The sequence below is a fragment of the Cibotium barometz genome, chromosome 61, assembly GCF_041138505.1.
Source record: "Cibotium barometz isolate CiBa-2024 chromosome 61, ASM4113850v1, whole genome shotgun sequence".
Lineage (NCBI taxonomy): Eukaryota > Viridiplantae > Streptophyta > Polypodiopsida > Cyatheales > Cibotiaceae > Cibotium > Cibotium barometz.
The window spans coordinates 2368371-2382500 of record NC_141106.1 but is presented as its reverse complement, the minus strand read 5'-3'; the positions used below and the strand labels follow the sequence as shown (position 1 = coordinate 2382500).

Here is a 14130-nt window from a genome sequence, read left to right as displayed (position 1 = left end):
TCCATGCCCCTGCCCCTCCGACGGGCAGGCCAGTAACAGTGCTAATTGCAATGCTCTGTAATTGCATAGAAACAGTGTTTGCTTCCAATATTTGTGCCATTTTTACTGCTACGGGTGTAGGCTAACTCTTGTGTGTGTAGATGTTTTTTAACCTGTCTCTTAAGATTGTATCTGGAAGTACATGGCCTAATTTTCTTGAATTCGTTGGCAGTTTGGTGAAGTGGACATAGATGGGTCTTTGGTTGCTGCCCAAAAAACTGGGCAAGAGGATATAATGTTGCTGAGTAATGGGTGTCTTTGCTGCACCGTAAGAGGGGACCTTGTGCGGATGATTGTTGAGCTTGTGAATACGAAAAGGGACATGTTTGACCACATTTTGATTGAGACCACTGGTATGATACTGTTTCTCTCTTGATCAAATAATAATTGTATCTTTAGTTTTGGTGCTTGTGTGTGTGCTGCTCCAGTTCTGCATGCTCAGGTACACGTGTAGTGACTATCCAGGTTGATGGTAGTACTGTGTGCTGTGTTGGCTAGCGTTTGGCATCCATGAGGGAGTAGGATCGGAGGCTTATTGTAATGCAGGATGACCATATTGCCCATGGCCTTGCTCTCTGTTTCTGTTTGACCCTTAAAATTGTACTGTGGCTAGTTTAAACTTCTTAGACGACTAAACTTCTTAGATGACAGGAAGACAACAAGCAGACAGGGATCGAAGGGTTTGAACAAATTTTACAATGGCCTACCCTCCCTACCAAGGGTTAACCTCATCGCCCTCCCTTGCACCCCCTAATGACAATGGTTCCAATGGCCTACCCTCCCTACCATTAGGAATAAAGAGTTAACCTCATGACCCTCCCTTGCACCCACCTATGCATGAATTTAAAAGTAATCAAGCTACAAAGGGGATTTTCTGTATTTCAATGTCTTGGCAACTTTTTCATTAGTTTAAACTTGAGCTTTTGATTCCATTGGGTTCTAATCTATCTGTATTGTGCTTCCAGGTCTAGCAAACCCAGCACCCATCATAGAAACCTTCTACATGGAGGAGCAGCTTGCTCCTCATGTCAGACTGGATGGTGTGTTAACCTTAGTGGATGCAAAACATGCTCCACAACATCTCGATGAGAAGAAGCCGGAAGGAGTGGTCAATGAAGCAGTGCAACAGATAGCGTATGCTGACCGTATTCTTCTGAACAAGGTCCAATTCTCAACTTAAAGACTTGGGGTTGATTTAAAAAAAGAAAGAGAATGTGTCCCAAAACTGCACCAGGGCCTGAACCTGGGCCTGCCTGGAGTTCTATTCACCTAGTTTGCTGTTCTTGGTCTTCAGTGTGTTGTTGAGTAGTCCGCTGTGAAATTTGGATGACCTGAGAACTTGTTTTCAGAGTCATCAGAATGGGCATGCGAGATACATGTATGTTTGTGTTCATGTATTGCTTGTTGAGAGTTGTTTTCAACATCTTCTAAATACCCAACGGGACTTGAGACCAAAGAATGCTACATATGTACCATGTGTAAACTGGAAAACATCAATATGGAAACAAAAAAGTGCCAAAAGGCCTGTGTACTATATGGGACCTACATGTATGATGAAAGGTAGCGAAGTGAAACTAGTGATATTCATCATGGGTCCTCCTCTTCTCCTCTAATGCACAGCTTACATGGAGTCGATGTCTATCACCAAGGATGGTGCAGCTCTATGACTTTGTGTAGTATATCCTAGATTTGGAGCTAGTGGCAAGATGGGCGTTGTAATGCGGCGGATTAAGAGAGAGCCCTATTCTTGTAATTAAACACGTGTTAATGAGAATAACGTCAAAGTACTACTTAACCAAACAACACTGTAGATAGTACACTCCACTGCTATTGTCGGAATGGGCTGGACCCTCCTAAGAAATATTAGATTCCAGCAGAGGATTGCAAGTACAAGATTGAAGTGCCTTGCACCAGATTTAGGCCGAGCCTAGAAGCTTTGATAGCAATGTCGCATGCGTTGCAGAAGCATGATGGTGATTAACACTAAGCAAAAGAGATCAATGCATTTTTTATGTTTAGCAAACACAAAGAAGACAAGATGTAACCCTAATTTACTGTATATTCCAAAACATGAATCTGTATGATGGTTCTTGGATCTAGACGTAGATCAAATTCGTGCATGCTATCCTATGATGCATACTGAAAAATCTTGTTGTCCTTCAATTGCTAATGTACAAGAGAAGTAGCTCCTGCCAAAGCTATGGGATGCACATGGAGTCCATACATTTTGCGGAAATTCATCCTCTAGCATCTGTCCTATAGAGACATAGTTGCTACCATTGTCAGTGACCACCTGCACTATGTTTTGTGGGCCTATCTCCATGATAGCCTTGTTAGAATTTTGTGCATCTAGCACCGTACATGCATTGGATGCTCTTGGTGCATGTCAGTAGTTCCCGATGCAGATTCATCCTCATCAGGAGCATCAGGTCGTAGTCGGTAGCATGTGGACTTCTCCTAGCATTAGTCGGCCAGCTTCAAAAAGTCATCAGAACCAGTCCGCCAGCATCAGATGGTCATCAGAACCAGTTGGCCAGCATTGGGGAGAATCCAGCATTTATTGCCACCATTTTATGTTAGTTTAAGCATGTTTGGGACTGTCCAGCAGGCTGACAGCTTTGCAGCTGGCCGACTGCTGTCCCATCCATATATAAAAGCACAACTCATAATTCAGCATATCACAAGTCATTGGTGAAGCAATAAATCATCTAAAATCAGTAAGCATCATGTAGAAAGGGCCTAGGTCACCCCTATGGGGCCCTTCATCATGTACAAGCATAAAGCTACCTTTTTGTACCATAGTAATACATGAAAACTTGACACCTAATCTCTGTCCTCTTCTCTCCTTTGTCTTATCTCATGTTAATTAGCATCTATGTTCTTAATTATGCTTTGGGTTGTGGATCAGTACAACAAGGCTTCTGCTCATGCAACAAGTACCTTGATAGGAGATTGTCGTATGCCGTGACCCCATTGTGAACCCTAGTCCGGGATTTGTTAGGCATGAGCTACGTAGGTTAGTCTTCTTGCCATAGAGGTCTGTTAGGTTAGTCTTCCAGCCATAGAGGTCAGTCCTCTTAACCCACTTTGGAGAATTCAGTAGTAGTCCTCATGTAGGTACATGCAGATGTCAGCCTTAGGTGTAGAATGCATCAAAAGCATGTTAGTTTGCATCCATATAGTAGGGACCAGCCCCAAGGCACAACCCATCGACGGAAAGCCTTGCTATGGTGTGAATTGCACCATTAGCCACCCATAGACCCAATCGGCTGCCTATTAGGGGCATGGGCAGCAGTTGGCAACGCTGATACCAGTCGGCCAACAGCTGATACCAGTCGGCCAACAGCTAGACACCCCACGCATGCCCATAAGAAAAGTGGTAACATTTAATGCTTATTTTATATTAGTCATGGACCATGGTAGACAAAAAAAGGTCGACATCATTGTTTTCTTCCATGTACTTATATATAGATGGGTTCAACCATTGTCTAAAACCATCAATCAAAGGTTCAAGTCTTGAGCCTTTAGTCAAGCATGTGTTCTTAGGCAGCCTGCCCTTGCATACTTCACAGCATCCTTTGTGCTCTCAAGCCCAAGGCATCCGAAGCTCAGCCTCTTCTGAGAGTTCTCAGAGCGCACCATCCCTCAATCTTGGGCAGTGTTACATAGAAACACGTTTTATACCTCGTGGAAATGTATGAAACGTTCCGCCTTGTATGAAACTCGTTTTTTTTGCAACTTGATTTTTATAATGCCCTAGACAACATCCCTTTCGTTTCGTATGTTTTTTTTTGTGCGTGTTTTCTAGAGGCGGTGCCCTGCACGTTTCTCGATGGTGTGTACCAGCTGGCCAGTGACAGTGCGTCCGTGACAAACCCGGGTAATCGTTGGTGTCCTTGGGCCTTGTGGAGGTCTATTCGAAGGGTAATTTTCTTTTGTGCTTTATGTACGTTTTCTCAACAGAGCTCACAAAGAAGCATGTGTTTAACTTTGTGCTCAATATTTCTTACATATCTTCCTCCCCTTGCTCTATTGAGGCTTAAGGCTTAAGGCTACTTGCCTTGGGCAATATAGGGTGAGTTTGGAGCGTTTTTACAAGAGCCAAGACTTCTGTGATATTCAGAAAATGAGATTTCTTTATGTTATGTGTCACACTTGCAGGGCTAAGGATCTGCACCTTGTAGTGTCACGTGCACGTCCATGCCATGGCTAATCATCTGCATGAACAGTCTTAATCTCTAACTAATCATCAGATAAGTCTTAATCTTTGACTAATCATCAATTAAGTCAATAGAAGCATAAGTACCAGCCTTTGAGATGCGGGGTCTCCATGCTTCAAGCGAGGTGGATTTTTGAATTTCAGCTCTCCATCGTCTCCCTCTTTAATATCACCTTTGCGGAGGAGGTAGGCAAGTGCCAACTTCCTTGGCTTCTTGTCCACTTCCCGTGCCATGGACTCAAAAGTTACATCTACCATTGCATCAGCTTTCCTAGCTTTAATGGCACTTTGCACATGGGGATCTTCATGCAAAAATTTTAACTCTTGCTCTTGTGCTTGCAAAAGTTTTCTCATATGTTCCATTTCAGTCCTCATTGCATCAAGCTCTTGTTCAAGCATGATTGTCTTTCCTCGAGATAGTTGTCCCTTTGATTCACTATCATTAACCCTTTCAACGGGCTTGTGCCTTCCTCGCAGAGCATCAGACCCACGAGAGGCACTAGATGGACGCCTCGAATTTGGCACTTCCAAAGGGTTGCCTTGGCTGCATAGTTACGGGAAACGGAAACGGAAACGGAAACGGGAACCATGGAAACGGAAACGTTTCGAGATTTTTGGGAAGGGGGGAAACGGGGAAACGCCACGTAAGCAAGGGTTTTATAGAGAAGGGGAAACACTGAAACATGAGAAGAGGGCAAAGAGAATCTAGATCTGAACTTTCCTACCCGAATGGTGAGAGAAACGTCCAAAGGCTGAAGCTCCAAGGTCTCGACTCTCCAAGCCTCAAGGCCAAGGCTGAAACGTGAATCAGGCTGGTCGGAGCAAGGCGAAGCAAGGGAGGTGGGCGATGTAGGCGCGAGCAAGAACCGGGCAAAAACAGGGCGAAAATAGGCGGAAATAGGCGCGCGGTGTTTTTTTTTTACTGTTTTGCTTTGTTGCAGGCTGCCAGGGGGAAACGGCGCGTTTCCCCCTTGGGAAACGTTTCAGCACCTGGGGGAAACGTTTCCCCCAGCCGTTTCCCCCTGGGGGAAACGTTTCTGCCTGAAACGCCGTTTCAGAATCTGGAACTGGCCGAAACGCCGTTTCTTGAAAAAATGGGGCCGAAACGCCGTTTCCCCGTAACTATGCTTGGCTGTCCATTGTGTTAAGTGTGCTAAAAAAGCGGGGTGTCCGGTACACAGGTTCGTTTTCCCACTAGGAAGAGGGAAACAACCGTGCTCTGATACCAATGAAACCGATCCCGTCAAGTGGGAAAGACTCCGTTGGACACCCACACGCATAATAGCACAACTTAATACCACAATTTGAAATGGACAACTTCATTACAACTTGAAATTGAAATGAAATGAAATGAGATAAATGGACACCAGCACTAGGGCCGGAACGGGCCGATCCCCCCCTCAATATATGATATATTTATTGGGAGTATTTAACAAATACAATGCTCCATGGGTTCCAAGAACCAGATGATGTCCATGTACAAATGAATACAGTACCAAACAAATAGCTCGAAGTAGATATTCGAAGTAGAACGACCACTAGCGTGGGTCAGTCTGTACGGTACTGTGCTTTCATTGGACTCCGCGGAGAGCGCCCAACTGGTGTTCCAGGACCACGCACAAACAGGCGCTCCCATACTAACGTCTCTTTGGACCGAGGTTCTCCAATAGCTTGGACTACCCGGCACCAAACGGGTGTTGCCGTGGAGAGAGTTCCTTATTAGATTTATCACAAAGTACTTTACTAAAATTTGAAATTCACATACTTGTAGCCTTGCAGATGGAAGACCAATTCTCGGATGTGTCTGTCTGTGTGCAGCTACTAGTGGGGAACACCAAGACACAGCAGCATGTCGAGAGAGGAGGAGGAGGAGCTGCCTGTGTTTAAGATGCAGCCACTTGAAGAGGAAAACGCCGTCTGTGGAGGGAGGTACAACCACCTGCTGTGCAGGACACTTCCACCTTCGTGTGGAAGAGGAGACGTAGCTTGTCTTGCTACAGCCGCCTAGTGATGCAGCCGCCTAGTGAAGGATTCAACAACCTGTATGGAAGGAGAGGCTTGTGCAATCGCCAGCTTTGGACAGGCGCAGCCACTTATTGAGAGCACTGCCGCCGGTGAGGAGAAAAGGGCGCTTGGTTGCTGTACACAGACACCTGGCTGCAGCCTGAAGAGAAGATGGCCTGATGGAGCACACACACAATCGCCTGAGGGCAGAGCTCTGCTGGCTGGAAAACAGGCGCACAGCCACTTGTTGTGGCAAGCAGCGCAGCCTGTTGGGCTGCTTGTCTGGAGGCGCCCAGCCACAGCTGTCAGGCGGCTGAAAGTAGAGGGGCTGCCAGCAGTAGTCAGGCGCAGCTTGTATGGTTGCTAGTAGAGCAGAGAAACAACCCTAAGAGGATGGTCACATAGCTGCTAGGAATGAATCGCACAGGCAGCCGTCAGCCTGTAGAACAGTGGCCGCCGTCGTCAGTTGAGGGAAAGTAGTTGGCGCAGCCTGTAAACGAGCGAAGAGATGAATGCCTGCATCTCCACGATGGAGGTGGTGGTTTTTTTTATAGAAATTAGAGTGGAGTTTAAACTATTGTGGTGTGGTTGGCTACCCAGGGCGGCCAGTTCTAAGGGGTGTGGGTAGGTGACCATGCACCCACCCACACACACACACATAAGTGGGGCTCCCCACCTTGGCCCCTAAGTGGGTGCCCACTTTTAATTGAGTGTGAACATATGACCTTATAAAACAAAGGGTTAGAATATAAAGTATTAAACTAACATGTGCAATATACTTACCACCTGTTCACATACACCAAAACTCGTCAGAAGACAGAGCAGACTTCACGACTCACTGGCAGGCGTCCCCGCTCAATAAGTGGCACGTCAAGCAAGCAAACACAAAAATACAAATCATGCGAAAATAGTTTCAAACATGCAGAACATGAGTGCATGTGCAAATAGTATCATGGACATATCTCCCGTTTATGGAACAAGTACAAAATATCTGTAGGCAAAATGGCACGACGTAAAACATAAAAACCTGGTCTTCCTATAGAGTGATAGTCCCATAGGTAAGACAGTTTCAAGCACGAGCCTCCCTATGGAGTGACAGTCCCATAGGCAAGACACGGCACGAATACTGGCTCTTCCATGGCGTGACAATCCCATGGGTCAAACACAGTCCAGGTCATACATGGGTGGCACCAGTCTGGCTTCCGTCCATATGACGCCATCCTGCTAACACGGGTGGCACCAATTTGGCTCCCGTCCATGTCAGCAAAATACTGGCCTCTTCACATGAGACACCGGCCTGGCCTCAAGTGAACGGGCCAAAAAATCTGGAGATGGACCAAATGGTTGGCCAATTGGTGATATACTCCACTTCTTCTTGGGATTGGAGATCTGGCAGACCCAGAGGGGGTTCTTTGTCTCTTAGCAATGGTTTGTCCATGAGTTGCTTGAGGCCTTTGGGATGGGGAACTGCAAGCCTATCACGCCACCGATGGACCCGAACACGAAGCTTACAATAAATGATCCTTGTGAGCCAGTTGATGTGTCTCTGTACTGGAAGCTGGTTGGTTCATTGATCTGGTTGCTGAACACCAGATTGGACTTGAGCTTTCTTGTGGGACTGTTGAGCTTGTTTATGCAGATGCCATTGAAGTCTCATTGGGACGCAGGATTGCGGATCTTGCGGTATCTGTAGGGTACGAAGGATCTTGGACTCTTCTACGACACTGGAGGTGAAACGAAGGTCCAAGTTCGACTCCAAGGTTGGAGTGACTCAAATTGGGAAGGAGATTCAAACACGAGGAGATCTATATCAGGCTACAGATTTACCCTTGGCTCAGGAGTTGTGTCATGGAGCAACAAGAGGCAGCCAACTATTGCCTTATCGTCTACAGAGGCAGAGTACTGGGCTGCTTGTGGTGCTGCTTGCGAGGTTGTGTGGCTGCGTAGGTTGCTTGGTGAGATTGGGTTTCCACAAAAGGAGCCCACGATCATCCGGTGCGATAACTAGAGCTGTATCGCTATTGCTCGGAACCTGGTCTTCCATGCTCAGACCAAGCACATAGAGACACAATATCACTTTATTCGTGAGAAGATCTTGGCTGGTGACATCTTACTTCTTTATTGTTTAATAGAGGACAATGCGGTGGACCTCTTCACGAAGTCTCTACCTCAAGCTATGCTCCGGTGGCACTCCAACTCACTGGGATTGGTTCCACATCAAGGAGTTGAGAGGGGGTGTTAGCAATCATCTCCTGTCTGTACACTATACCAAGGCCTCTGTTGTGGGTGTGCCTGCGTGCTTTAGTGTTTTCCCATTTTTCCTCACTCTCCATGTATTTTCCCATCTTTCCTTGAGGTGTGGAGGGTTGTTGGCTGTCCTCAGAAGCTGGCCGACTGTTGCTCTGGTACCCGAACTATCCAGGTGTCCTGGTCGACTTGCTTATTTGCTGGTCGGGGGGCTGCCCATTGGTTGGTGTTGAGCATGGGCTGCTGTCGACCTATTTTAGGCTGGCCGACTAGCAGCTTGGGGCCATATAAAATGGCCCCCCTTGCCCCCACGCTACTCACTTGTGTATCCAAGATTTTCTTGAGTGTATATAGCAGAGTTACACAGCTTCTTTCTCTCTCTTTCATCTGCGTTTTGCTCTCTACAGTAGTTTTTTTCATTTCCGTTGTGCATTCTGACAGATCCATGCGGTCGGCCCCCAACGTATGGCCACTGGGTAAATGGATCAAGGGGTTCCAGATCAGTGGTTGCCGCATACGCTTCTCTGAGGCTATTGGAGCTAGTTGCCTGAGGTGATCCCAAGCTCGAGGTAAGCTGGCTGCAAATTTGTCCTCAAAAGCTGAGCTAAATCTGCGGGCTTGCATCTCTGTGAAGATCCATCAGGTACTTGGTAGCCATGGGCTCCCTAGGCTCGGGGTACGTGTTGAAATCCAGGCCAAGAGGAAGTCCTTTCAAGGCTCACCATCGAGGAGTCCTCTAACGATCAGCTTGCCCAGCAGGGTGCGGCTCTGAATAGCGGGGTCAATGATGCCTAGGCCCCCTCTGTGTTGTGGTTGAATGATCACCCTCCATGCCACCTTGGCCCGTGCAGGCCTCCCACCATTGACATTCTGGATCAACCGTTGTACCTGACCAATGCATGCTTGGGAGAAGGTCCAACAAGAAGTAATGTATGTAGCACACGGTGGCAAAAAGGACCTCGTTCGCCACCATCACTCGACCAAATAAGGAGAATCTTGTAGAACTCTAGTACAAAAGCTTCTTCCGAATGCTCGGACGAAGGGGGGTGAGTTGTTGCTCCGGAGAGATGTTGATGCCCACGTGGCATCCAAGATTGCGGACTCGAGCGCCCCTCGAGATTCACTGGAAAGCCTCGACTGGATGCCAAGTTGGGGCGGATGCAAAGCCTACCCAAAAACCACACGACTTGTGTCAGTTGATTTGTGCTCCTCATGTGCGACAAAAGATCTCGATCGCCTCAACGAATCTCTGGAGATTCCCAACATCTCTTGAAAGGTAAGCTGCCGTGTCATTTGCAAACTCCGAGTCTAGCAGCTCCTCCTGGGTACGAAGGGGGAGACAGCTTGTGGAGCCCAGTCTCTTGAGCTGAGAGAGAATTGCTTATGACCACGGCAACGAATAGGAAAAGATAAGGTGCTAGAGGACACTCCTGCCGGACCGAGCGGGAAAGGGGGATGAGAACCTAACTCTGTGAGAGACCGAGTAAAGTTTTGAAACACCACGAATCCACTCCACTGGTAACCCCATTTGGCTCATCGTGCTCTAGAAATAAGCTTTCTCAAAGTCTAGGAGTAGCACTATGAGGTCCTGTTGTTGCATCTTGGCCGAACCAAACTCGTCTTGGAAGGTGAAGGTGTTCTCTGCGATCTTGAACAAAACTTGTCTGAGTGTCATGGATCAAATCAGGGAGGAAAGGCTGAAGTCTCTGGCTAATGGCCTTGGCCAAGGTCTTGTAGGTGGTCTCAAGCATAGTAGTTAGGGGGTTGTTTGAAACGGGTTCCCTAAAAGTTTCAAACGTGTTTCGTTAAATCAGCCCAAAGTTTTTTGCAAGTTTCTTGTCTATAGGTTTTTGCATGTGCAGAATTTCAAATATATACTGTATAATATATGTAAAAATAACATTGAATGCATAGAATACATGGAAACATCAATTTGAAGCCTACATGTATCAAAATAGTCGCAATTTTTAGACGTTGGATTTGGGGCCAAAAAAACAAGTAAAAAAAAAGCATGAAAGAACGTTTCCAAAATTCCTACCCTGAAGGAAACACGTTTCTTGGCAACTATGGTCTCAAGGAGGGTGATGGGTCTCCACTGTCAGATCTCCACAATCTCATTGAAGGCTTCTCGAAGGTCGCCTTCCATGAGGTCCCAGTAGTGGTGAAGAAAGAAAGAAATTGGCAGCCCGTCCACCCCCGGGCATTTGCCCCTAGGAAGAGTCGTCAATGCCTCTGACAGCTTCTCTGCACTGAAGGGAGTCAATAGGAAGGAGTGAAGAGGGGGGGAAACCACCTCTCTGATGTGCCGCAAGACCCTCTCGCACACATCCATCACTGGTGGGGATAATGGGGCTCCAGGACCCGCCGGCCGCAGGCGCGCCTGGGGGGGGGGGGGGGGGGGGGGGGTGTGCAATAGCCCCATCCTGGCCACGCAACCTGCGAATACCATCTCTCCGCCTATGAGGGCTTGCTATCTCAAAGAAGCCCCCTGAGACTCCATCGCCTGCTTGGGTCCAAAAGGAAGCTCTGGCATGGTACCTGTGCTCCACCCTCCTCTCCTCCATAGATCTGATCTCCATACAAGCGGCAGCAAGCTGACTCTCAATCACGGGCTGTCACACGGAAACTCTCCTCAAGACGCTGGAGAGAAGCCAGGCTCCTCTCCTGCTCACGAAATCCCTCCAATCTGCTCTGAGCTGCCTCTAAAATCTACTGATCTCACCAAGGCTCACATCCAAGGTGTACGCGATAGAGCCTGAAATAAAATCTAGTCCCGCCCATATCTGCTCTATTCTGCTGTTGATCTTGGGGTCCTGTACAAGGCTGTCCAGAATCCTAGTGCTCGCGTGTTTGTTCTGCCTCCAGGGGACTTCTAAGGAAAGAACAACTGGAGCGTGATCAGAAAAAGTAGTGTCGCCAAGATGCCAATCATGCCTCCACGGTTGCAAGCCCACTCATCCACATAAAACCTGTTAAGTCGAGAGAGGTTGGGGCCAGTATTCCTGCTATCAGACCTCGAGAGCTATGCCCAAACTCTGGGAGGGTCTTGTCCCTTGAGTGCTAGGATCAACTCCTCCCATGCGGAGTATTCTGCGCCTGAGACTGTATCTGTGTCTCTGAGTTTGTCCTCTGCTGCCTCAATCGTGTTAAAGTCTCCACCCATGCACCAAAAGTAAACCTGAGGAAGGGCCTGACGATCTGTGCTCTAGAAGATGGCTCTACCTGCTGCGGCGTTTGGGGCATAAACATTGAGGAAGCCCACGCAGTCCTCTCCAAATGGTAAAATCCGAGATGAGGGGTATCAAGGAGAGCAAGCCCACCAAGTAGTCCAATGTACTAGCTCCATGTCTGAAGGGGTAGCAGGTTTAGGCACTGGGGCCAGGCCACCGGGTGAGGCCGTTATAGATGGCTGATCCATGAGCTCCTCCAAGGGCCAGTAGGACGGTCATGTCCTGTGATGTCTGCTCGATATCTGTGCCCATAGTACATAGAGAGAGAGAGAGAGAGAGAGAGAGAGAGAGAGAGAGAGATGCTTACTCCTCAAGTCATGCACAGGTGGATCTTGTGACTGCGAAGGATTTGGAAGTCCTCGCCCAGCGCATTAAGGTAGGGCCTCATTTGATTTTTCAATACTGCAGTGCTATAAAAATTTCATTGCTTTGTATTGTAGTCTCTAGTGGAATCTGTGTTGGGATGTGAACCTCATATGCAAAGAGGAATTCTTTTTGGCTTACTCTTTGTTGATGCTCAGAATGCGGAATCCTTGGGGATTCTTACATGGCTTTCTGAATTGATGTTGTTTCTATGCAGAGTATCAATGAAATTGCACGTGTAAAGAGAACAAAGTATGGGGAAGTGGATATGGATTATGTGTTGGGCATAGGAGGATTTGATCTGGAAAGGTAACTTGAATGGAGAACTTTATTCCTTTTGATATACCTTAGCAGGTTATATATGTCATCCAGATAATTGTATGTGTGCATTTTTTTCTTTCGAAGAGGGGGGGGGGATTTTCTATTTGTCACTGAAATCTTTTATGGGCTGTTAATAAAAGGATCGAGAAAGAAATAATGGAGGAAAAGTCAGCTAAAGAACACAAGCATGGACATGACCATGGACACGACCATGTGTGCGACTCCACATGCAATCACGATGGTAGCATCCTTTTTAAGATATTCAGTTATAGTGTATTTTGGCATCTCATTTATCAACGAGGTGTGGGTATCCTGCAGATCACGACCATCATGAAAAGCACGAGCATGGCCACTCCAACCATCATCATCATGCACATGATTCTGGAGTCGGCTCAGTCAGCATTGTCTGTGAAGGGACATTGGATTTGGATAAGGTAAAGCTGGGCCCAGGTCCTTGTGAAGGCTTAGTTGGTATCAGGCTGCACATCCAACATTCTGAGTCGGAGATGGATTTCGGTTATTCCTGATGGGCAGGCAGTCTTCAGGAATTGTCTAAGCTATCAATAAGGGTTCCATGCCATTAAAATGAATGCCTAAGTTATTGTTAATTTGTGCAGATAAATCTATGGTTGGGTACACTGCTATCTCACAATGCGGATGACATCTACCGCTGCAAAGGTGTTTTGTCGGTTGATGGTATTGAGCAACGGTTTGTTTTCCAGGTATGCTATAGAGGACTCCTAGGGTGCTGACAGAGTGATATGTGTAATCTTTGCTAGCTATCAGCTGAATGCGGATATTTCTCATCTTGTGTAGGCGGTGCATGCCCTGTTTGAGGGTGGTACCGACAGGGCTTGGGGAGCGGAAGAGAAGAGAATCAACAAGCTCGTGTTCATTGGGAAAAAGCTGGAGAAAGAAGCTCTGGAGAAAGGATTCAAGGAGTGCATGCTTCAGACTCCAGCCCGAGTTTGACCACTATTCACATTCGTGAATGCAATATTTTTGATCTTATGGAAAGTAGATGTAACGTAATCACGGCGTGATACGAACATAAATACTTAAAGGGTATTTGAGCTTTATATTATGGTGGACTTTTCTTGGTTAGCTGTTGTATATAATTTTTGCATTCCAACAATAGTTAGGTGTCAGATGATATTATTTTGTTTGGCGAAAATGTTCTATCAGCTGTCTATGAAGCATTCCGTGCATTGTCTTCAGTGATGCCCCAATTCTTTGTATCTGTGCTACCTGCGTATTTTAACAAATAGTCAGTTAGTTATTACAGCTTTGGGAACTGATTCTTCTTTGTCGTGGCATTGAGCTTTCCCAAATCTACACATTCTTAGCTTCCCATTCTTCTTTGATACCTACCATTATGGGTGAAACCCTCCTTGAACCGTTGTATGCGTTTTATGGAGTTGGAGACTTACCCACCTTGAGAATTATTTCTTGCTCATCTTTGGTCTTCAAAGTCAGTGCTTGGGCTGCTTCCTTGGTGAAGGTGCCTTTAATTGGTGACAGGTTTAGCTTGTACTCCTTGGTAGGAGGGCTTGTTTCTCCCATTGTGTCCTTTTTCTTCTTGATCTTGTACTTGTCCTTCGTGAATAGGTACTTTTTGTGAAATTATTTGAACTTCTTCACTTAATGGTAAGAGAAGATTCATCTGTAGTGGAGCTCTCGTCCAGGAATGTGACGTAAGGAGCATTT

At 46.7% G+C, this 14130-nt stretch overlaps 1 protein-coding gene across 1 annotated transcript in view; it reads left to right on the top strand.

Annotated features, from left to right (window-relative positions):
• Window positions 1-13588, top strand: part of LOC147604458 (uncharacterized) — a 14727-nt gene extending 1139 nt beyond the window's left edge. The window contains exons 3-10 of the mRNA XM_086794575.1: window positions 212-392; window positions 1005-1201; window positions 12065-12115; window positions 12320-12411; window positions 12564-12664; window positions 12742-12857; window positions 13041-13145; window positions 13240-13588. Of these exons, the coding sequence (XP_086650701.1) occupies window positions 212-392; window positions 1005-1201; window positions 12065-12115; window positions 12320-12411; window positions 12564-12664; window positions 12742-12857; window positions 13041-13145; window positions 13240-13395 (999 nt within the window). The 3' untranslated portion in view covers window positions 13396-13588. The remainder of the gene's footprint in view (window positions 1-211; window positions 393-1004; window positions 1202-12064; window positions 12116-12319; window positions 12412-12563; window positions 12665-12741; window positions 12858-13040; window positions 13146-13239) is intronic.
• Window positions 13589-14130: the final 542 nt, after the last annotated feature.